The sequence below is a fragment of the Panulirus ornatus genome, chromosome 31 (assembly GCF_036320965.1).
Source record: "Panulirus ornatus isolate Po-2019 chromosome 31, ASM3632096v1, whole genome shotgun sequence".
NCBI lineage: Eukaryota > Metazoa > Arthropoda > Malacostraca > Decapoda > Palinuridae > Panulirus > Panulirus ornatus.
Window position 1 is genome coordinate 11,545,001 of NC_092254.1, and position 26,335 is coordinate 11,571,335.

Below are 26,335 nucleotides of genomic sequence, written 5' to 3' on the forward strand. Positions count from 1 at the left end.
CCCAGGAGCCAGAACTAGCCATATTAGCACCACCATTCGACCAGCCACTGTGGGAACGTATACCATACTACACCGTACATGACGCAGGCGGAAAGCCCAGCATCATAGCGTGTTGCGAATGTCTTCGATAAACCATAGAACCTCGAAGTCCACAGGAGATCGAAGTGATTTGTCCCTCCATTTTGATTTTACGTGCAGAAGGAACATGACAGTGTGGTAACTGATATTTTAATGAAACACAGATACTACAGTATGACCTGGTGCATGGAGAATATGGATGGTCGTGGGTTTAGAATGTATCAGGTAAATATCTTCGAACATGGGTTAAATATGTTGGCATTTTCAGTATCTCTTATGAAGAGAAGGAACACAGGGGAGTTTATAGTATGGCGTTTAATTAAGTGCAGTGTTTCTCCTTATTATTTCCTTCAGATTGGTCCATTATTGCCTCTTATGTGTCGCAATGAGGTTACAATAATCACTAATAGATATGATTTAGATATATAGTGACTCAGTGAAGATCTTGTTGGTGACTTATACAAAGCTAACCACTTGGTGTTATTTTCCCTGTGGTAGAAGCACAACACGTAGCCACTGGAGTGCTTCGCTTCGCCACTGGAGTGCTTCGCTCCCACCCCCCCACACACACACACACACACCCACAATGTGGCGACTGGTAGTGTACACAGCGCCCGCTGGGACAGATGATACTCTAGTGTTCCAGAAATACCAAGTGCCACGGATCTAGTCACATCTCCTCGATAGTTGAGAGAGAGAGAGAGAGAGAGAGAGAGAGAGAGAGAGAGAGAGAGAGAGAGAGAGAGAGAGAGAGAGAGAGAGAGAGAGAGAGAGAGAGTTTTAAGGCCTTGCACTGAAAGGGTTAAGCCGTCGTAGTCAAGGACTTACACCCTCGTGCTAAGGAGTCTGAAGTATTGATATGAAATATTGTTTGTATCATGAGCAAGAGAGGGAAGGAAAGAGAGAGGGATGATAAAAGCAACGGTGAATGTATATACTTGGTATACGATCGTGTTTCTCTGTCTGCAGCACGAAGAATATTGGATACAATGCCTTCACTGCAGCCTGCGTTTGTGTCGCCGCCTCGGGCCTTCTCGTCAATGTGCACACGTTCCTCTGCAATAACCATCGTAACTTCAAGTTCTATACTTTGTGAGACATTAGGCGTCTGCCTCTGAATCATGATGCACTAGGGCTTAGAGGCCTCGTACGTCCCACAACTTTACATTCCCTGTGGAGACACACACACACACACACACACACACACACACACCACTGCCTAACTTCATTCCCTTTCGCACAACAGTACGACTCTTGGGTGCGATGGTATGGTCCTTCGTTCTAACTTTACAATTATCTAAAGCTGGAGGATATTATTGGAAATGAAAAGATACCTCATTAACTATATATATATATATATATATATATATATATATATATATATATATATATATATATATATATATACACTGTAGGTGTTCTAATAATGGCAGCGTTGTGTGGCGGGGTTGTGCCAGTGTGCACCACCATCACACCCTGTGCACCAGGATATGCTATTCGTTAATGGGATGATTAACAAACATTGGAAGTCTGACCTAAATTTACCATCCATGGGGCTTATATATATATATATATATATATATATATATATATATATATATATATATATATATATATATATATAGATAGATAGATAGATAGATAGATAGATAGATAGATAGATAGATAGACACACACACACACACACACACACACACACACACAATGCACATCCCATGTCAGCAGGACATGAGATTTTGATATACAGGTGAAAAATTGCGTTATTTCACAGTTAAATGTAACCAGATTACTGAATCTTCATTTTATATATATATATATATATATATATATATATATATATATATATATATATATATGTATGTATGTATGTATACAGGGGTCTAATATTTTGCATATAGATACCTAGACAAAATATTTCAAGCATTGTGTTCCCGCCATGAGAGAGAGAGAAAGTGGGGGGGGGGGGGGGCTGGGGCTGGCTGTAGCATAGCACATGCCATCAAAAAATGGAAATTTACGTGCGTATAGCCACTCGCCTCGGCATGTTGGAGCCAGATTAGCGAACTGCACCGCCTCCCACCCCAGTCCATCTGTACCACGTACGCACATGGAGGTGATGGTGGAAATGGTGGTACGAGAGTTGCCTTTGTAACGGGTGGAGAGGGACTATGGACAGAGCTGGGGCAGACTCATAAGGCAGAAGGATATTGCTGGGGTATTCATGGGTGTGGAAGGATTGAAGTGAGGGGATCTTGGAGTGAAGAGATGGAGGTGAGGGATTCATGGGGTAGAGGGAGTAAGTAACCTGAGGGAATTAAGGGATTGAGGGACAGAGCTGAGGAGTGATGGGGTTTGGGATTCATAGGGTGGAGGGAATAAACTGGGGGAATTTTATGGATTGGAGGGTATAAGGTGGGGGAAATTGATGGAGTGGAGGGTATGAGCTGGGGGAAATTGATGGAGTGGAGGGTATAAGCTGGGGGAATTGATGGAGTGGAGGGTATAAGCTGGGGGAATTGATGGAGTGGAGGGTATAAGCTAGGAAAATTGATGGAGTGAAGAGGGTATAAGCTAGGGAAATTGATGGAGTGAAGAGGGTATAAGCTAGGGAAATTGATGGAGTGAAGAGGGTATAAGCTAGGTAAATTGATGGAGTGAAGAGGGTATAAGCTAGGGAAATTGATGGAGTGGAGGGACAGAGCTGGAAGACCCAGAGAGAAGACACATACATACACACAGGTTAGAATGAATTCCTGTCCATTTCTACCAGATGTGTTAGAGGGAAGACGTTCTCCCTGCTTCACTGTCGCAAGATTTGGCAGACGCCTCCTCCAGTCCTCCCGCGGGGCTGCTGTGATGAAAGGGTCAGAAAAAACGCAAGTCTTTCTTATGGCTCAGTTCTGACAGGAGAATATTAGATGTGTCAAATTGAATATTCATAGGAAATGGAGGTATCACAGTGCAGTCTGTCAATGTGCTTGCCCTGCTGGAAGTAGAATTTCCATGATAACAACGAGCTCAAAAGTACATCCTTCAAGGATAACGGTGCGATGCTTTGAGGGCGACGATATGCGACCACTTTGAGGTCGACTGTACGACGCATCATGGAGAACGCTGCGACTCTTTGAGGACGAGTGTACGACCCTTCAAGCGCGTTCACACGACCCAGGGGCTACGTCTCTCCAACCTTAGGGTAGGATGAGGAAACTTTTCACCAGACCATTAAGAGAGAAGGCTAAAAAAAACCACACCCTACCCAAATAGTCGTATACCTTCGTTCTCAAGGGTCATGCGTTCGTGTTCAAGGGTCGTACCACCGCGATTATTTGGGGATGGAACAGGTGTCGTAAACTTAAGTACAGGAATGTAAAGTGATGCGTATGGCACAATCTCCCTGGAACAGAGAGGTAAAAAGTGGCAGGAATTTTGACAGATAGAGGAATGTTGATTTCAAAATATGGTGCGTGTTCTAGGTCTCGTGTTTGCCATGTGAGACTGTACTGCAGTCTCTCATATCCATCTAGAGCTGGCCTTGAGGTGGTGTACGAAGATCTCTCATCATCTCCAATGACGCGAGTCTATCAAGGACTTTGAGTCTTCCCTGTAGTGTAGATAGATGAGGCAGTGTTTGCCTCCGAACCAGGTTGGTACATGATGCGTTAAGGCCCCCCGCCCGCCCCCTCACCACAGCCAGCCACAGCATATAACTAGGTATGCTGAGGGTAAAATGCTATGCCGCAACACCACAGCTAAGGGTCAGGTTGGTCAAGGGTCACCACAGGTGCTGTACGCTCATCTCCTGGTTCGTCCAGAAATCTGAAAGTACGCCTAGTAATCCATGAAAGGTTAATTACGTGTTGACTACATTATTACCACCAGCAGCTCATTAGATGCCAAGTGGCTTATTGCTATACACGTGTTTCAGGAAGCGGTATTTTAAATCACAGCTTCCGCAGCTCGACCGTGCCTTAAGTAAGGGAAAATGTACATTGCACACTCGTCTATTCAGAGCGAAGTGACTACATAAGCAGCTCCAGTAGTTTCACCATGAGTAACACTAAAGACCCACCCATTACTAAAGACCCCCTCCCATTACTAAAGACCCCCGCCCCATTACTAAAGACCCCCTATAACTCCTTTGTCAGCGCCAGAGGACCCATCACTCCAGCCTGGTATACTTAGCTTCTCAGTTATGTATTGTTCCTAGGCCACCATTCAAAGCTACGGTTCCGTCTTCTTGACTCGACCGGCCATCTACCCTTAAGAGTCGATCTCATAAAAGGTTTAAAGACTGACTAGTCGTAGATACAAAAGAGATATTTCCATAACCTGTATTGAAGGTTTTGCTGAGCAGACACATGTGAGGTTTCCGGCCATGGTGAAGGACCTAGTGAGAGCCACGTAGGTTTCCGACCCCCTGATGAAGGTCCGGCTGAATAGCCACTTTTGGGTTTCCGACCCAGCTGAAGGTCGCTCGCTCTGAACAGCGTCGCGTGAGGTACGTGCCCGCGAGCGGTGCTGCTCAGCAAAAGATGGCCAGGACTTGCGTGTTCACTGGCCATCTACCATCAATATGGCTCGTCCATTGCGCCTTAAACGTAGCATAAAAGGCAATTTAGCGTCTTAGCATGAGACACAAAATTCAGGAGGAAGTTATGGGATTGTTATTATCATTCCATATTCTATTCTTAGATTCGAATCCTTTCCATACATCCATTTGGTAACAGAAAAGATATCACTAAGAGACACGACACTCCAGTCAGTTTTGAGAAGAGAACTTTCTCTCTCTCTCTCTCTCTCTCTCTCTCTCTCTCTCTCTCTCTCTCTCTCTCTCTCTCTCTCTCTCTCTCTCTCTCTCTCTCTCTCTCTTGCTGGAGAGGAGCTACAAACGAATCCCACGTTCCAGAGTCGTCGTCTCGCATTTTCCAGGAAGAGATATTGTGTGTGAAGAGGATGTCTCTTGACAGATCCAGACTCACTGTGGCAAAGGGTAACGAACTGGTACCACCAGGGAAGCAAAAGAGAATCATAGTTTATTTCTAGTTTCTTTTTCTGATTATTTGGGAAGATCGTTCGACACTGTTAGCCACAACACTCACCATTCTTACGAGGTGACAAGAGCAGTGCGAGTTGATGAGTTGAAACTCATCAACTCGCACTGACACTCACCATTCTTAAGCCACAGTTCAACTCATCACCTCCCACTGCTCTTGTCAGCTCTTACGTATCTCATGACTTGGCACCACATACCGGCCCTCATCCTCACCTCATGCGGTAGCAAAGCCCTCATACCTAACACCACTAGCCCTCCTCAAACCACAGCACCACTAACTACTACTGTCATGCCACTCCACCTCTAGCTACTCCTGTCATGCCACAGCACCACTAACTACTCCTGTCATGCCACTGCACCTCTAACTACCCCTGTCATGCCACTGCACCTCTAACTACCCCTGCCATGTCACTGCACTTCTAACTACCCCTGTCATGCCACTGCACCTCTAGCTACTCCTCTCATGCCGCTGCACCTCTAACTACCCCTGTCATGCCACTGCACCTCTAACTACCCCTGTCATCTAACTACCCCTGTTATGCCACTCCACCTCTAACTACTCCTGTCATGCCACTGCACCTCTAACTACCCCTGTCATGCCACTGCACCTCTAACTACCCCTGCCATGCCACTGCACCTCTAACTACCCCTGTCATGCCACTGCACCTCTAACTACCCCTGTCATGCCACTGCACCTCTAACTACCCCTGCCATGCTACTGCACCTCTAACTACCCCTGTCATGCCGCTCCACTCTAACTACCCCTGTCATGCCACTGCACCTCTAACTACCCCTGCCATGCCACTGCACCTCTAACTACCCCTGTCATGCCGCTCCACTCTAACTACCCCTGTCATGCCACTGCACCTCTAACTACCCCTGCCATGCCACTGCACCTCTAACTACCCCTGTCATGCCGCTCCACTCTAACTACCCCTGTCATGCCACTGCACCTCTAACTACCCCTGCCATGCCACTGCACCTGTAACCTCTCTGGTGCAGTGGGAAGGTCACGTAACCCTGTAAGCCTCTCGTCTCTCCCCGCCGTAGCACGAACTGGTGGTGTCGGCTGAGGCTGGCGACGCTGTGGTCCACGCCATCGTCCAGGTCCGCGTGGCCGACGTCAACGACAACGCCCCTTACTTCCTCCACCCGGAGGAGCAGGTCATCGTGATCGAGGAGGACGACCGTGACCTGCCCGTCACTATCACTAAGGTCAGTAGTAAGGGTGATGGTGATGATGGTGATTCTGTACGTCACTATCACTAAGGTCGGTTGTGGGTGATGGTGATGGTGATCTGTCCGTCACTATCACTAAGGTCTGTAGTTGTGATGATGGTGATCTGTTTGTCACCATCACCAAGGTAAGTAGTAGTGGTGATGGTGATAGTGATAATCCACCGTCACCATCACCAAGGTAAGTAGTAGTGGTGGTGGTGATAGTGATAATCCACCGTCACCATCACCAAGGACAGTAGTGGCATCACCAAGGTAAGTAGTAGTGGTGGTGGTGATAGTGATAATCCACCGTCACCATCACCAAGGTAAGTAGTAGTGGTGGTGGTGATAGTGATGATGATTCGCCCATCACCATCACCAAGGTAAGTACTAGCGGTGGTGGTAGTGATAGTGATGATGATTCGCCCATCACCATCACCGACCACAGTGATGGTGACCTTGTTAATGAATGAAGCAGAAGGTCTCGTCAAACCAATCCTGTCATTTCTTATAAAATGTTTTCAACCAACTGAAGTGACATGTTGATCACCAGGCCAGCCATGGCTGTCTGGATGTCTGTGAATACGAGTGCTCTACGGAGGACACTTATGTTCTCCACCTCAGGTCTCTCCTGTAAGTATATTTTCCTTCATTAGTGTTTTCTCCAACAGTTTGTCCTCTCCCTCCCGTTCTGTCCCCTCCATCAGTTTATCCTTTTCCTCTGTTCTGTTCACTCCATCATTATGTTCTCTCCCTCAATTATGTTTTCTTCATCAGTTTATCCTTTTCCTCTGTTCTGTTCACTCCATCATTATGTTCTCTCCCTCAATTATGTTTTCTTCATCAGTTTGTCATTTTCCTCTGTTCTGTTCTTTCCATCATTTTGTTCTCTCCCTCAATTATGTTTTCTCCATCGGTTTGTCCTTATCCTCTGTTCTGTTCTCTCCATCATAATGTTCTCTCCCTCAATTATGTTTTCTCTATCAGTTTGTCCTCTCCCTCGGTTTTGTTCCCTCCATCTGTTCTCTCCATCAGTTCTGTCATCTCTCATTCAGTTCCGTTCTGTTCATTTGTTTGTTCTGTCCTTCACCTCTGTTCTCTCCCATCTGTTCCATCCACCTCTACTGACTACTTCCTTTTGTCTTCTCCAGTTGTGTTTTCTCCATCAAACTCGACCCTCTCCTCTTGTACTCCCTCCAACATTGTTCTCTCCATCTGCTTTGTCATACCCCTTCGTTTCTGGTCCCTCCCTCCCACAATAGCATCATCTCCATCAGCTTCCCTCTTCATTTCCCTCCCTCAGGACTCTCCATCTGCTTTGTCGTCCTCCTTCGTTTCTGGTCCTCCCTCGATAGCATCATCTCCATCAGCTGCCCTCTTCATTTCCTTCCCTCAGGACTCTCCATCTGCTTTGTCGTCCTCCTTCGTTTCTGGTCCTCCCTCCCTCAATAGCATCATCTCCATCAGCTGCCCTCTTCATTTCCTTCCCTCAGGACTCTCCATCTGCTTTGTCGGTCCTCCTTCGTTTCTGGTCCTCCCTCCCTCAATAGCATCATCTCCATCAGCTGCCCTCTTCATTTCCTTCCCTCAGGACTGGATTTCTGGATAAATCATCAGTATATCTGCCTTTCATTTTTTTCTTGTGGTCCAAGCTGACTCAAACCGACTTGATGGGGAGACTGTCTCAAAGTAACGTCCTAGCAAAGTAGCTTTCTAAATTATAACATTCTCTAATATTCTCAAACACTGAAGACCCCCTCTTCTCCTTGTTTCATTACTTCACCTCTTTTTTTTTTTCTTTCTTTTCAGTTTTCCCCAAAACTTTTCAAGCTCTTGGTTGACTCATGTTACGTGTAAGATCAACTGAGAGAGAGAGAGAGAGTTCAGACCGTGTTAGCTTTGCTGAAGCGTCTGAGGAGTGAAGGGGGAAATATAGCTTTATTCATGATTACAAACCTGCGAATTTATTTAGAGTTAAATCTTGGTCGGAAAAAATAATGTCTGTCGTATGTTTACGTATGCATCCGTCACCGAAGTTCAGAGCATTACTTTAGGCTGACTTCTTTGTTGGGAAATACAAGATGTGTATAAGTTAAGAAGACCTTAATGTTTTCATGATATAAGAGATATATGGAGACAGACACACATAGGTAGAAGCAGCCCAGAACGTCACAGCCAATAGTGGCCCTGGTCGTCACACTGACGTGACGGGTTATGTGTTCAGATGAAGAATGTGCCCGGAAGGCGTGGAATAGCTACGTAAGTCTCAGTGGATGTAAGGCACTTACGTAAAGCCACTAAGCCCAAGGCTTTTTAAGGTAATGCGTGTATGGGGCGAGCAAGCAGACTTTGGTTGGTAATGTAAGCTCTTTATCATGTCATTAAGGCCGCTAGCATAACTAGCTAACAGAAAAATCTTAACACCTCCAGTTGTCAGGGATAACCATAAGACTCCATACATTCTCGCTGTATACATGACCTAGGGAGAAATAGACTTTACTTAATGATGAAAACAGATGCCATTCGCAACACATACACGTCTGTTCTATAACGAAGACTGTTACGGTAAGTTAAACTTGATTTCTGGATCTAATCGTGTGTTGTGAATTAGTGACAAGCACCATGTGTAATCGAAGATCTCTTGTAAGGGGGTCCCGTGCCGGAGGGAGGCGCTTTTTACGTGAAGGGACGAAAGGGGAAAGGTTTTTTTTGGAGGGATAATGCAGAGAACGTTGGAAGATGCTGAGCTACTTCGAATGTAGGAAGTACGTGAGCTACTACGAATGTAGGAGTTATTGAACTAACGCCTACGTCGTATATAGGTAGTTTCTGAGTTACTTTTACTGTAGGAGTTACCGAGCTGCTCTGAACCTAGTAAGTTAATGATCTGTCTCGAAATTAGGATGTGCATGAGCCACTTCCACTCTAAGAAGTTACTGAACAACTTTCCATGAGATCCTACAGGGAAAAGTATAAGGACAGAGGCCAAGACCAGAACTCTAGTGGATATCTTATTCTCAATTTAGATCCTAATGAAATGATAGTCGGTTCCCGAGGGTCCTGTTTAGATTCCCATGATGCTGATTCTCTTTTGTTTTATTTCCTCTGATAAGAGTTAATGGTGCCTATCCATCTCGTTTTCTCGAATGTCAACATTCTCTCCCATCATCATTCTTTTACTCAGGCTATTAATTGCCTTCTCTTCCTCGTAACCCATGACCAGTCCTTGTCATTTATTCTTTTCCCGTTTTTGATGTATGAGGCGTGACCCACAAGTGCCTCACGGTGACTCATGAGGCCAGCGGGTGTGGTGTTATGAGTAGTGAGTTCTGAAAAGGCGATGGTTTCCCTTGCAGGTTGAGGCGCAGGATGCGGACGGGCGAGACACGGGCCGACTGCTGTACACGGTGAGGGGGGATGGCGTGGACGAATACGCTCCTGAAGACGCCTTCTTCACGATCAACTCCCGCACCGGCGAACTCATCCAGCTCAGAGTACGTATGGCCAGAGCATAACCTCTCCAGCGATCATTTACAGCATCTGTTGCATTTGCATTTCGAGATTATGATTTCACTCTGATAGTAAACGTGGCGATTTTTCTTCCAGGATAAACTACCATAAAAAAATATAAGTATATATATATATATATATATATATATATATATATATATATATATATATATATATATATATATATATAAGCCCAGAATTAAGATCCAGAAGAACATCAATCATTCTTGACCAATATGGATTTCAAACAACTGATGTATAGTACATTCAGTCCTTGTATTGTCGATGTATTGTATTAAGTTGATTTTGGTCACCTGACCGATCTGGCTATTTTCATATATGATGTTTATTTACCATTAGTTCTCTGTCTTTCCAGGCACTGGACCGTGACCCACCCCATGGGAGAGAGGTGTGGAGAGTGTGGGTAGAGGTACGAGATGGCCAGGAATGGTCGAACGACCCTGAAGACTACTATCCAACCCATGGGTTGTGGCCTACCCAACACACACCGAAACAGCGAAACCAGCAGGCCTCGTGGGGCCGCCAGGATCCAGACGAAGACGGTCCCGAAGACCGACAAGGAGGACAATACCCATCCTCCAACCTCTTGGCCGTGTCTTCGGACGTCACTGGCGGAGGCGGTGGACTGGCTGACATCTCTCGTAAGATGACGAAGGAGGAGAGTCACGTGATAGCTCGGGAGGTGGCCAGAGTTCTCAACACCTCAGCTGCAGAGAAACTGCAAGACTCCTCCAGAAACATAGGCAATGGAGAAAAGGTACTGACTGGAAAGGAAGAAGAGAGAAATGGAAATGGTGTGGAGGATGGGAATGGCATAAGAACGAAGGAGAACACAATACAAGTGGGAAATGTAGAAAATCGAGAAAATGAAGGCCAGCAATTCCCTAGTCAAGTGGTACATAATCGAACCAGAGCGTCCAGGTTAATGAGGGACGCGTTAAGGGACAGAGTTAAAGAGGCTGGTGAGAATAATAAAGACAGTGAGGAACAGGTAAAAGATACAGAGCATCAGCGGAGGCAGAGCCTAATAGAAGAGGAAAATATTATGGAAAGCACTGGACTTACTCAGCTCCGTCACCGAAGGGCCGATACCCTTCAAGATGTGCTCAGTGCTATGCACCTACAGGAGTCGAGCATCCTTCCTTCACCCACCACTCAAAGAAATACTTTAAGACATAAACTGAACGTTGATAAGGAGAGCGACTGGAATGACAGTAAAAGCGACAGAAAAACTGATCCGGAGATGACGGAAGACGTTCATACCGAGTCACCTGACTTTGTCCCTTCAGGTGTGGAGGAGTTGGACCAAAACTCGCGCTCTCACCTCACTGCTCTCACAAACGACCAATTTTTCATGCTACGTCGTGAGGCCAATGATAAAGAGAAGTCACTGAATATAAATCCATTAATTCATAAAGACAGTCAAGGTTTTAAGATGCAAAGAACTAGAAATGAACCATCGTCATCTGAGCCTTGCAATCCAATCGAAAACCCATTCGCTGAGGCATTCTACCCAAAGAATGGAAGGGAGACTTCGAATACAAAGAACCAATACCTGAATTCAAAATCGTATGATATTACACCTGAACATGGGTTGCCTGCCTGGAATGGTTTAAGTAAGACCTTGCCCTCCAGTGTATCAGAAGACCTCATCTCCAACTTCATCGAGAGAGACAAACGGCATGATGCAACTTCAGATGACTTCCAGAGGGAAGACACCAACGCCCTCAGGAGCAGAACGATATCATCAGCGGCTTCACACAAGGGCCACCTGGAAACACAGCCCAAGGACGAAGAACGACAACACGAGAACCACACCAGAACCAGACAAGAGACGTACACATCATTGGCGAGACTTTCTGACCATTTGCTGACAACCGCACCTTGGCAACAACTCCACGAAGTCACGGAACCCACAAATAGTCCAATCACATTATCACACCCGAATGAAAAATCTAATTCGCACGCAGAACTCCATGAAAATCATGAACAGGATGGTGCTCTTAGGTCTAACCCATTACACAGAGGCGCTAGAGGAAGGGAATCAGCCATGAATGATGGTTTTGATAGAGATATGGATGATTCACAGTCACGTCCTCAGTTGATGGATGATCTACAAAGAACCGAAGTCGATCTCGACTCGGGTCACGAGGCCGGAGCTTCGGACATGTTGAAGAGGCTGAATAACACACTTGGTGTTGATGTACCTGTGGTTTCCTCACTTCAGGAAGATGTTTCCTCACAACTTGCCACTACTTCAAGTGGTATGGAGGACACCAGTTCCCCAGGGGTTACATCAAGTGGCATTGCTCCTGAGGGATTGGTCTCCGCGGGAGCCAAACTTCGGAGGGCGCGATCCACCGACCCTCTTCGCATCTCGAGCGAGAGTTTTGCATTGAACGGAGGCGGGTGTGGTGATATGGGCGTGTTCGGACGGTACCCAGCAGCAGTCAACCGAACTAGCGCTACTGTTGGTGATGGCCAGAGTCACACCGAGCAGCAAGGTCTGGTGCATGTGGTGGAGACGGTGGTGACAGTGTTGGTGAAGGACATCAACGACAACTCTCCCGTCTTCCCCAACACCACTATGTTCGGTCAGGTGCAGGAGAATGGACCAGCGGGTGAGTACACATTATCTTGTGCATGTCTGTAATGTTAGGTTGGTGTTTTTTTTTTGCTTTTTTTGCCACTGGTTTTCGGAAGGGTAATTTAACGTAGTATGTATATGTTCCCATAACTCTCTTAACCATTTTGTATCTTGTGCTGGGCAGAATGCGTGAATTTTAAGTGTAACTATGACGGACGGTACGAGTCTCCAGAGAGATGCAAATGAGACATATCAAGGGCGTGTAGAAATACGTTTTCTGCGTCTGTGGTAGTTGTTGTTGCGTCTTGGAAAAATCATTTTACTCTGAGATTTACCAGGACTGGGCTGATGTTGCTCATGGCCATGATCATATCGGCTTTGATACTATGGAAAAAAAGAGGCACGGAATATTTTTAGACCCTCTCGCATATATTATCCTCTCCGGGATCCTTCTACCCAACTATTCCTCTTTTTTTTCTTTAAGACGTATATTTCATCCTCCACACTTTGCCTATCCATTTTACCAACACGGAGAAGCTCTCTCCTTCAAGTGCCTGTTTCCCCCCTCCTCACCATCGTGCACTTTAAGGAAAGATATCTGCTGCCACAATGTGTCTAGCCTTACATACGAAGGAGTCTGCTGGCCCTGACGTGAGTGGCAAGTCTCTAGCTATGGCCTGTCACTCACTCACCTCCCTCTCCCTCTCTCAAAGTCATTCTTCGCTCGTTTTACCATTAATTTCCTCATCTGGATGCGATGCCCGTTATAGATATCTTACGATAACGTGAAAAAGAATCATGCGAACTGTCTCAAATCATCATGAAGAGATATATAAAATTCTTTACTTTAAGAGATATGGTCGTATCAGAGAGTCTAGGATATCGGACAGTCTGAGCCTGGAGTCTCTGAACTTCTGCTTAGATTGCGAGTTACGGAATCAGAGACCAACATCTTAGGATGGAAATTATTATTCCAACCCTCCATTTAACAGCGGTGGGACCTGCAAGAAGGTATATCACCGATGTAAACCGAGGTAATGAGGTTATTCCATGAGATATTGCCGAACATACACAGCCACCTTCTCATTACTTTAACGAGTGTGTGTAAAAGTGTTTGAGCTATTCATGAACGTATATATATATATATATATATATATATATATATATATATATATATATATATATATATATAAAACATACAAACCTCCAACAGCCAGGATCGAACTCAGGACCCCTGCGTTGCATGCGGGAGCATTATAGCTAGGCTATGATCACCGCGTTCATATGCACTATATATGAGTATATATATATATATATATATATATATATATATATATATATATATATATATATATATATATATATATATATTGCATGTCTGTGTGTGTTACATATCATTAAAAGATAAATTGTATCTATTTGCCAGGAGGTGGGAGGAATTATATCGAAATACTCCTCATTGAAACCTTTTACATCTCAGCCGATCAAACATTCCCTCCCACACAGCCTCATTCACTTTCAAGTTATCATTCAGAGGGGAAAAAGTTCAGCGTCACTGGCAGGGAGGCGGAGCGAGCGAATCCGCGGTGAAAAACAGACAGGATCGCGACCAAACAAAGCCCTTGTAGCAATATCTGTGAGAAACTTGGGCCACTCTGGAGGAAGGCTGGATCCACTGTAATGGTGGAACTGTTCCTTAACGACTGAATTTATCTGACCCGTAACGAGACAAAGTTCGCGTTCAAATGTACGGAACTGTGTGTTGATGATTACGGGGGTGTGTGGGGTTGCACAGGGGTGGTGGTCCACCCACTTACTGTCTTCAGCAGGCAGGGTCGTGAGGTGGCTTATGCTCTCTCTCTCTCTCTCTCTCTCTCTCTCTCTCTCTCTCTCTCTCTCTCTCTCTCTCTCTCTCTCTCTCTCTCTCTCTCTCTCTCTCTCTCAGAGCGCGCAGCAACTTTCCATTTCGCCCCATTTTTCCCGTCCTTCTGATACTCCAACGCCCCTTGATGGCCTCATGAAACTCATTATGACTGATAAAACTCCGAATGAGAATCAGTAAGATCTGTCCCCTTTTGTTCCGAGTGTTGATCTGTCCCCTTTTGTTAAAGAGTGTTGATCTGTTCCCTTTTGTTACGTATATATTCATCTGTACCTTTTGTTACGAAAAGGAAACCCCCCCCCTCCCTCCACCACCACCACCAGAATGCTGAAGTGAAACTGAAGCTCACACTTATGAGGGACAAGATCATTCTCCCGCTCGTGAACATTTCTCTGTAATTCTTGAAAAAATAAATGGAAGGTGAATCTCATTTAGGAAGGCATTAACGTTTTCGTTTATTTTTATGTTACAGATCATATTATACTTCGATTATATCCCCCTCCAGTATGATCATACATGATTTTAATTTTTTAAATTCTAAATTAGCTTTCACTTCTTTTCATATCTGTGTGAGTAATGAACAGCTAATAGCCTAGGCTAGATAAATTTATAAGAGATGCGCTTAATATTGCGTAGTAACTTGTATGCACGGCCATATTAGGATCAGAATGTCTTAATAAATTCGTTAGTTTTTAAGTCAGGTATTTTTTGATAATGTAATCACTTGGCAGTCTTCCGGATTTGATACCATTTGTACACATACTGTTTGTATTAAGCTGAAGCCAAGTATGGAATCGCATATGTATTAGAATGTGATCGTGAATCATTATGATTCTTTCTTTTTTTTTTTTTTGGCGTTACATATACATGATGCCGATGTGTTATACGTTCGCTGGGACGGCAAGGGCAAAGTTGAACGCCCGCAACAAGGCCTCCTCGTTGATGCTTTACAATACTTAAGTTTTTCGACGAAGCCAGAGAGAGAGAGAGAGAGAGAGAGAGACAGACAGAGACAGAGAGAGAGAGAGGAACAGCTTGGTGAACTGTTCATCATGATGTACCGTCCCTAAAGAACTAAGAGACACATACTTAATCGCCGAATATACAAAACTCTCGTGCATGAAGTGTGATGATGGGTCTCCGTATATATTTTCCTCATGAGTTCTGATCACACTCACAAACCCGTAGGCCACATCAGCTCTGTCTCTCCCACCTCATCACCACACAGGGGTTCTGTATGGTGTGTACTGTTCCCCCATCTGTTTTGCCACCACGGTGGGAGATGCTGTATAGGACACGACTCCCGTGTCACTGCCATCACACTGGGAGGTGCCACATAGTGTGCCACTACTGCTACCAGCTCCCACAGCTCGCCACCACCACCACCACACTGGGAATAACCACAATTGTAGTAGCACTACTCCCTCCTCACCGCCAACACTGGGGGAATTTGCCACACAAGCGCACCAATACACCCAGCTCACCACCACACAGGAAAGTATCACACACTACACTACACCTCACCTGGCGCCTCCATGGTAGCATAGGACCCAACAATTGTGTACAAATATTGCGTTCTTATCAGACTCCCAAACCCTTTTCCCCTTCCCAGCCCCCCCATGGATGTGGCAACAACTTTTGATGCGGTCGGACTCATTCCCCGTCCAAAATCCAGATCATCCCGATAGTCTGAGCGGAAATTTGAAAAGTTTTAAATGTTTTAGGGAAATATCGGCACAGAATATTTTGTGTGTGGACAGTTCAGACCAAGATTATATACAAGGCCTTGATAACGGGGAATGGTAGTAAACATCCACCGATGGTATTTGATAATGTAGTGCCGGGTGATCAGAAAAACGTTTTCAATAACTCACCACGAAACGATAGGTTTGAAATATCTTAACGAGAAATATTGGCGCAGATTTACAGATAGGAAATAGTTCTTGGCAGCCGTGGGTAATATATATATCACCACTACAGAGGAACTAAATATTAGGGAATAGAGGTGAATATATAAGCTCAGATTTTCATAAGTTAACTCGTGTCATACTTCATTTATCTTAGATCATTTCTATTTGATGATGATAGAGTGAATGGAATCTTGTGAAATATATGATCATTATTAATGATAATGATGATAATACTACGACGACAGAACGTATGGGTGAGGTGGACTGTTGATTGTGGATGCAGAAGCCACTGTCTTAACTCCTGGTTATGAGGAGGATATTTCCCACATCAAGGCTGTTCATTATCATCTAAGAGACCATAAATGTTTTATAGCCTGCTGGCCAGGGAAATTAGCCTGATAATAATGCATGTCTTGGGCCAGCGGGTTGGTTTGAGAACTTCGCCACAACCCAGTGTTGATGGTTTTGTTGATCACTGTATTTTCGTTGAAGAGGCCACGAGCCTTGGGAAAAAAACAAAAGAACATCGAAGGTGAGAGTCACAGAGGTCTTGTGTTTTCCCAAGCGGCTGTAGATAAACTTCAGGTAGGTGAGGGAGACAGTGAATAGCAGAGGAGGAGGTCCCTATACCGCAAACTATTCAGGGTCTTGTGGAGCGTTTCAGCTTATGCATGAGCCCTATCAAACCCAGAACATTCACCGGGTAAATGAGGTATCAAGATGATGGCAGTTGGCCCACAACTTCCTGAAAGGCTTGTTGACCCTCAGGGTTGAGGAAACATATCAAGTGTTCAATCAGCGCGGGGAACTTGATTGCAGGAGAGAAGCCCTTGATGATAGAGTAGACACCAGGACTTGGCTAGTTCAGGGGACAGTGCCCAATAGGGTTTCATAGGGTAGTCAACGGTGGAACGCATTTACCATTGAGGCTTTGTTGGCCCGTCTGATCACCCCAGATTCATGTACCAACTCCGGGAGTAAATGGTAGATTGGGAAGCGAGTCTCACTGATGGTGAAATGATTATATGGCTGTGTGTGTGTGTGTGTGTGTGTGTGTGTGTGTGTGTGTGTGAGCCCATGTATATGAGTGTTTATCTATGAAGACTCTACATTAAGTCATGACTATGGGAGAGATATGTTGATATATAATGATCCCTTGACACGACAAGACGACCTTTGGGTATAAAGGGTCCCACGACGCTGTGTAGTGAAAAGCCGAGCGGCATTCCCTAGGGTCGTACGCCCGCCCACACAGTCTTCCTCCAAAACGTAACGACAAGTCGTACGTGCGTGCGCCACGAACGGAACAAGACAACGACGCAAGTATTACACAGATCCCGTCCAAACGACTAGATATGGCTACGTGGAAGATACCGTGGACTAATATTAGCAGGGTTTATGCATCTCAGAATTATCCGTGGGAGGGAGACAGAACCACTAACGGAACGTGTGGGAACCAGCGGGTTTAGTAGCGATTTAGAAGATATACAACTTTTGAATTGCTTGGACGACAGGTGAGGATAGAGCTGGGTGATGGGGATTTCTGCCTCGGTCGACGTGTTGAAGGTTAAGGAGAGGATGTAACACGCCAAGGGTGTCAACAGTGAGGCTTAGTTATACGCTAGTGTTAAAGGAGAATGCGAGTGATGTGGTGCCAACCCGCTCATGTGGAGACGGATTTAGGTAACCGGTCTGGGATCAGTGAGGAGGAGGAGGAAGAGACGTGCATTCTGAGTACATAGGCAGCGATCGTTAACACACACACACACACACACACACACACAGACACACACACACACACACACACACACACACACACACACGAGTAAAGAAATATTGAAAATTAAGAAAGTGACGGAATTCAATTCACATCAGAAAATTTCCGATACGTTAAATGAACTAAATGATTGCAATTACTTGAATGGAAATAATCTGGAACGATATTTTTTTTCCCCCTTCTATTAAACATTACTCTGGCTTGATTTACGGCGAATGATAAGAATTCAATCTAATTTGTACGAGTCTTAAATACAGAACAGAGTGACCCATCGTAAAGCTCATGCCTGTTTACTGATGTAGCCAGATGTAGGGTATGGTATCACTGGAAGGTTTTTCCATCGATAAGAAACATAAGCTCTTTTTTTTTTCAGTGTAACAAATCCTGTACATATTTTCCAAGTATATGTGTACTGTAGGTGTAGATACGAAACGTAATATAAGCCTTCGAGAAAATTGAAAAAAATATTCTTGTCGGTCTTTTTGAAGTGGTATAAAAAATCTCGCAGTTGAAACGAAAAAAAAAAAAGAGAAGGTAGATTTCCAAAGCTTGGCGATACAAGGGAAGAAACAGGTATCACAACGGCCCACTCACTCTTGAGTTGCTAACAGTCACACTAAAATCTTGTGGTGCGGTGGCTTGCCGAGGACTACGGGATCTAACTCATGTCTGCGGCATACTAGCAGCCACTTCTCACCAGCGGAAACTGGATTAATACCCACAAAAGAAGGTAGGAAAGCCAGTACTACTGTGTGAATCGGATCAAATCCTGAGGTCAGAGTGAGAGAGCTGATATTGCTATGGACTAAACTTTGTCAAGGATGTAGAGGCAAAGATTCTCCAGAATCGAAAACCAACCCCAACGCTAGATGGACTCAGTCCTTTCTATAATCAGAGCAACTACTTAGAAGAGAAGTATTCTCGACATTTAAACAGAACTACCAACTTGTTTGAGGTTTGCGATAAATGGTGGAATTATTGACCATACACAGGAGCTAGTAATGGTGCCAGGAGGGTTAGAGAGAATAGGAAGGAATAGAGTTTCCGAAGCGTTAGATTTCAACTAAAATCTAAAATCTAACTCAATGGGGAATCCTATCCAAATCGTAGTCTATAAAGGCAGTTGTGACGAGACGAGGTGAGACGAGACGCAGGATTTGAAGAATAGGGAGCAATGCACCAGATGAGTCGTCATTGTTGAGGAAAAAAAAGGAAGCATTGATAGAAAAGAACTTGATAGACGTGGGAAACGCAACAGAACAGTGAGGGACACGACTGTTGATAGGGTACGAGACGAGAGGCTGATCCTTCAAGAGAGACAGGCCGGCGAGAGAGGAGCTATAAATGAGGGAACAAAAGTGAGGGAGGAAAGCCGAGAGAGAGAGAGAGAGAGAGAGAGAGAGAGAGAGAGAGAGAGAGAGAGAGAGAGAGAGAGAGAGAGAGAGGCTTAGAGATGAGACCCACAGTGACATACCCTGTCCAAAGTGTCATAGAGAAGATAACGAAACATTGACAACATAGCCAGTGATGTTAGGCATCTATCATACTTGAGGATGAAGACGAGGAAGATAGGCAAGGCTTTACTGAAGTAAGGGATTCTTCTCATTCATTCCATGCGTCTTAGAATACATCAGCGTCGAAAGAACAGGTACTGGAACGGGTCATGAAAGACCTTAATACATCTGAGGATTTCAGCTTTATGAAACATTTGCCGTAGCCACCAGCGACAAAGCAGTTCATAAATCTGCCTTTCATATGCGATCAGTTTTATATTAAACTTTTTGGAAATGGGAATTGGTTCTTATTTATGACAACATTGATGGCAATAATGTTCATCCGACTGACAGTAACGCCACTACTAATGATATTACGGTACATGTAGCTCATGCAAATTAATTGTTATTAAACTAAATGGAGAGAATTATATAGCTATAGCCCGGATTACTTTATAATAGTAGGCATCAGGGAATCCAATCAAGTTCGAGTCTTTGCCTAATGCCTCTGTGTGTGTGTGTGTGTGTGTGTGTGTATGTGTGTGTTCAGTCAAAGACCCCGTCTGATAAACGTGAGTAATTGTGTCATTTGTTTTATGATTCATTACTCCATCTTAGCCACATTTAAGCACTCGATTGACTCTCTTTTGTTCAGATGGATTGTGATTTGATTCTTTCCTACCACCAAGAGATAGAGCAAACCCAAGCTCATCACCTTTGATGAACACGAAACATTTCGAATATTCAAGTATTTTGCACGGAAAATAAGCAACGTTGTTTATGAAATTCAAGGGTTAAAATGATTTTCCAGTATGTAAAATAGAAGGTGTCATCCGCAAGAACGTGATTGAAATTTTTTCATTAAAAAGAAAGGACCAAAATTTCACGGTTACCAAAGGTATTATCCGTGTAAAGCTATGTCCTACTTTGCCACAATGTCTTATACTTTTAGTAGGCAACTTTCGCGAGTTATCAGGGCTAATTACAACACACATGACGTACGACCAGTTTTTAAGAGCACCGATCAAAGAGATAACTTTCAAAAGTTTAAAGACTGTATCCCGAATCTTCCTGCTCAACAGCTGTCAGCTGTTGTGCGTACAGCAGCTGTGAAGCTGTTGTTTACACTGGAGAAACCACTCATAATATTTCCGTTTTCCATTTTCATCGATGAGAATGGGTGGGAGTGAGGAAGGGAGGGGGGTCTGATTTAGAACACACTGACGATTTTACACCCATGTGTTCTGCAATGAAATCTTTTTTTTGTTTTGTTTTACTTTACACTCTCATCTTTAGGTTTTGTGCAACTGAGGAAGTTAATGGATGTGGAACAAAAGACTTGCTTTATGGTGAATGTCTGACAATCTAAGGACATGGAACTTTCATGGATTTTAGTTTACCCTCATCCTCTTTCTTTGGTAGCGTGCAATGAGTGTGGCCTCATCAAGGGATTCCTTACTCTAAGGAGACTATCATATTCCTGCTCCTGAATGGGGCGCAGCTTCAAGGTTACAAGATCCTCTGTGTAGTGGTTAACGTTACTGTCCAATTTTTTGGCCTCTTTTTGTGTTCTCAGTGCTTATCAGGACCTGCCGTTTTGTTTACATTTATTCCGTTTAATACTGACACAATATCAAGACCTTTTATGTCAGTATGATGCAAAATGTTCTCCTTCGCTGTGAATGAGACTGTATCTGGATCTGTTTCATAAGTGGAAGATATACGAATGAAGAATTTCATTTAAGATCTTCTTTTGTATGGCTACATTGCCGTAAACCAAGCCACCGTTTTCCAGGACCAACTTACCAGTTAATTGGATAATGATTCTCTTGAATGTAACATAAGTTCTTTGGGGTTTCTTTTACCGTTGCCAGCAACAAACACTTCAACGTAAAAGTTGAATAGTTTTTAAACTATTCAGCATCACGCAATATGCTCTTATGTTGGTTATTTTTCTCCTTCGAGTTCCAAGTGTGCAGTTTCCTTGGAAGACAGGTGGCTATCTAATTAACTCTCTCATCGTTTTAAAATGGTTCTGTAAAACGAACGTCCGCCACGATCTGGAATATCTATTCCTTATGTCACTTTGAATGTCTTATTAAAACTTAAACTGGCTACGTCTACATCGTCTTCATTAACGATATCATCCGAGCTTATCCTATGAAGGACAATGCGAAGACCATTAAAATCTAGTAATTTCATGGTTGATATCTTTTTCACCACTGTCTCAACGTAGGACGGTGACTGGAGGTATAAACATAGTAAAGAATTACGGCATCTGGAGACTGGGGTAGTAAAGTGTGACATACTGGAGATATTGGCGTGGTTAACCTAGATGTAAACCCACGTATATGATCACTGTAACTCCACCAACAAGATGTGTGCATCTTGAGATCAGTATGCTAACCCCGGAAGCTCAAGGGTCACACAGTCTTCCTTGGTGGGTTTTACAGACCGGTGTTAGGGGGAGACAGGTGTTCTCTAGGGGGAAATGGAACACGGGGAATATCCAGGACTAACATACGCTGACGTAGATACGTCATATGTCTCTCTTCCAGGATGGTTGACAACCTCCTCCTCTGGTGGTGGTGGTGGTGGGGGGAAACGTATATGATATATACAGGTTGGAATAAGACCATAACACGAAACAAAGTGTTTTTATGAGAGACAATTTCCTCGTGTGCAAAGATTTATTTTCTTAGTATGCACTCGTTTCAGCTTTGGTTTGTCTTCCTAAGAAGGGTGTTTGTTTGCTAATCGAGTGTTACGAACTCGTCGATTTGTTTCCGTTTGTGTATCAGCAGTGATATCTTTTATGAACGGTTCATTTCATTCAAACCTGACACTTTGATGGTATGACTTGGGGCCCATATGCTGTCAACCATTGGTATAGTTAATAAGTCGTATATAGTTTCCAACTCGTCAAAAGCTATTTTTCAGACCTTCACGTTGCTCTTCCATTACGACTTGTCAGTAATACTATGATTTAAGATCTCAGACACATAAGAATATTTTCCAGGCCAGTTGGCAGCTCCGAGAGATTGGTTGAGGCTGAATTATCTTCAACTTCATGGGTAGTTAAGCCACCAAACATCATTAAACAACAGTTGCAGTGTCCTTGGAATGTCCTTAATCTTGTACACTTCGTATACGTACATAACACAGCTAAGTTGATTTTGCTGTGCATGTGGTACACATGCGAATGAGATAACTTCAAGACCTCTGTTAAGCAAAGGCTATGCACAGTCACCATCAGAACTCTCATAGAAGGAAAACTTCACCCATTTACCTCAATGCACAGGCCCAACATTCCGCGTTTCGTGATAACTCCTATTGTTCATTTTCAACCCACTGATGCAAAATAGCGTCTATTTCAGTTCCACGAAACGGGCATAAAGTATGACTTGGCATCTGCATTTACGGGAGAAATTGTAATTTAGGAAACTTTCTGCATCTGGGTCCAGGTCCGGGATCATCTAGGCGGCAACAGACCACACAAGGGCGTGCCAAGTGGCCACGATAGCCAGCAAGTTTCCTCGTTACCTCCAGATACAGCAGGTGGGGCCCTCGGGCAGTGTGTGTGTGTGTGTGGGTGGGTGGGTGTGTATGTAAACCTGGGCAGTGGCCATCCCCGCACCGGCGTGACCAACCACCACACACTGACAGAGAAAGTAGCGATCTGATATTCAAAAAAAGAAAAAACATCTTCTTTCAATTTACTTCTTGAACACGACGGTACGACCTTTGGATAAGATGGCCAGGCCTATCAAAGGATCAGGTCAAAGGCAAGGCCATTATACCCAAGGGTCAGACTGCCGTATCCCACAGGCGTGGTAGAGAACGAGGCAGCTGGTCATAGCTGGTGGGGTACACCATCACACAAGTCGGGGCACCGAAGGTCTAAGCCGGCTTCCCTCGCCCATACGAATCTATTGCGTTACTCAGTCATCAAACAAGGACTTATTCATTCCCCTCACCTGCTACTATGAGTGTTCACAATCATATATAGTGACTTACCTCAAGGAATGGACGACTTCTAGTCTTTTAAGATACTCTGCTCTTATCCCAGGTCTGGTTTGTTTTCTTTTCTATCAAGTTCGCCAAAACAAACTGGAAAGCAGTTTACACGATGTTTTGGTGTGGCAATTTTCTTGGTCTTTGTTGGGGTTGAGTGTGCGAGCGTGTTCAGCGTGTGGGGGCAAACGTTTACTCTGTTAGTGTGGGTGGTTGAGATGGTCTCAGAGCACCCTAAACCCAGTCCTCATATCATAGTAAATGAAAACAAAAAATTCGCATGAAACCACGGCTTGCAATATCACCCTGACACGCTATAACGAAAATGAAGGTTTCGGGGTTTTTTTCTTTTTTTCCTCCGTGAAAAAGGGGAGAAGAAAAATACATGGAAAGGATCCGACAGCAAACCCAGTTGTATATCAGTAGTTGAAGGCTTTTGGGAAGCACTCCAGCACGAGACTGTATTGGAGACCTGTTGACAATTACATCTTCCAGGAATATATGTATCCCATGAAGACCTGTAGTAAATGATAATGATAGCATTCGCAAAAAAAAAGGAAAAAAAAAAAAGAGCTACCTAGCTAGTAACACCTTGGCTTATTCTATACCAGTAATTGGATACTTAAGTGGGCAAGAAAAAAAAGAGATTGTTTGAACGAAGCTTTAGATATGTGTTGGCTGGCGAGGTTTCCACCCCAGTCTTGGGCCTTCTTATACCGTCCAGGGACGAGGTATTTCATCATGGTGTGGGGACATCCCGTCCGCCTCCCCTCCCTCCGCGGGTGTTAGTCCAATAAAACGTCTGGTGACTCGACTTTTATCCGACTTGGTTGGGAATGATATTGGTAGCGGTAGGAACTTGTCCCTCAAGGTGGGGAGGATTCGATCGTATTTGACTCCCTTGAACAGGGGAGTTTGAACCTTTGTACCACACACTATACGAGGGGTACGACCCGACCACAGCCCTGGGGTATGATGGTTCTGGCCTCTGATCAGGTCCTTATGGGTGAGGTCAAAGGTCAGACCATCATACCCAATGGTCGTTCCGTCGTCTTGAACTGGATTATATAGATGGTGATGCTCACGAACGACTTGAGTCGAGGTCTGGTCTATGTAAACAAGAAGAAGGATAGTGGGAGGAGCCAGTATAGTCACTTATCTAATGTTTGCATAGTGAGGCGTTTCTTTATTGGTTTGATTAGTTTAATCACCAAGGATTGTTCTGGGAGCTACGTAGAACGAAGGATGGTTTCATTCGCGTGTGTGTGTGTATATATGTGAAAGGTTCCCGCATGTTGACTAGGGATGGTCCTGTCGCACACGATGGTAGACGGGGTATGTTGTTTGCCATGTTATTTGCCATATCATCTGCCGCTTCTCTCTCCTGTTTGCCGTAACGTTATCATATCCACACGGTGGTATCCTCCAATCCCCCATCCCCCACTACTACCCCGCGCTATATTACTATTGTTCATAAAACTTTGGAGGATTGATGCTGACGTGAATGTCCCAGTGACTCCCGGGATGAGCTGCATCCATGCATAGTCAATGAACTTACTCTTGTCTTTTTTTTTCTTTTTTTTTTTTCGGGCGGAATATTATGCGTCGCTCAGTTCCTCCTGTTTATCCAACCAAGAAGGAAAACTGCAGCTGTTCCTCTCCCCCCCCCACTTCCCCCTTCCCGCTTCTCATCTGCTCCAGTAGTGTCCGCCTGCCTGGGTATGTTTGTATGTTTTCTCTGAAATTCCTATGATCCTTACAGAGCTGAGTACGACCCGTGCCCCTAAAATGCCTTTGACCCTACTGGTCACAGTAGATTCTTATATAGACGAGCAAGGCCAGTGCCTCAAATATCTCTGACTCCGCTCCTTAAGCTTAGCCTTGAAATAGATTTGGAAAACCTTGGCTTCAGTTGCTAAGGGTATTTTCGTGCGCAGATGAGCAAGGAGAGTCTTTCCAAACATACCTCTGACTCAAATGTTCGCAGTAGGTTCATTTATACTTGGTTAAGTCCCTTTCATTGCACTGTTTACGGTAGATTGCTTATGAAGACAAGTGGTAGCGTAGCCATAGTAGGTTGAGCCAGCCAGGTCTCGGATGATCCCAGGCGACAACACACGCCACACAAGGGCGTGCCAAGTGGTTGCGAACACCAGCATCTTTCCTCGTTGATTCCAGACACCTGGACGGAGCAGGTGAGGCCTCGCTGGCTATGTGTATATGGAAACCTGGATGGCGGCCATATGGGCGTGACCAACTACACACACACACACACACACACACACACACACACACACACAGATTGGAAGATAAACGAACGAGATGTTTAATATAACAATGACAGTTCAGTTCATTAATATTCCTGTCGAGGTCAGAGTGGGGGAGGGAGCGAGACATGACTGATGCATTACATCACACAATCATATTATTCACTGGCTCACGAACGTGGCTTCCCGTCTGCCTTACTTTGTGCAAATGATAATAATAATGATAATGATAATAATAATAATAATAATAATGATAATAATGATTATAGTAATGATGATAATAGTCATAATGATTATAATAATGATAATAATGATAATGATAATATTAATGATAATGATAATATAATGATAATGATATAATGATAATAATAATAATGATGATAATAATAATGATGATAATAATAATGATGATAATGATAATATTAATAATAATGATAATAATAATGATAATAATGATAATAGTAATTAATGATAATAATAATGATAATAATAATAATTCATTATTTTCATCATCAATATCTGAAA

General features: G+C 44.1%; 1 protein-coding gene across 9 annotated transcripts in view; it reads left to right on the plus strand.

The window, feature by feature from the left end:
• The window catches only part of LOC139758810 (putative neural-cadherin 2), an 831,293-nt gene that overhangs the window by 720,007 nt on the left and 84,951 nt on the right, over positions 1–26,335 (plus strand). For all 9 annotated transcript variants that reach the window (XM_071680628.1, XM_071680630.1, XM_071680627.1 and 6 more), the window contains 3 exons: positions 6,182–6,346; positions 9,706–9,843; positions 10,236–12,501. In XM_071680628.1, coding sequence (XP_071536729.1) covers positions 6,182–6,346; positions 9,706–9,843; positions 10,236–12,501 — 2,569 coding nt within the window. The remainder of the gene's footprint in view (positions 1–6,181; positions 6,347–9,705; positions 9,844–10,235; positions 12,502–26,335) is intronic.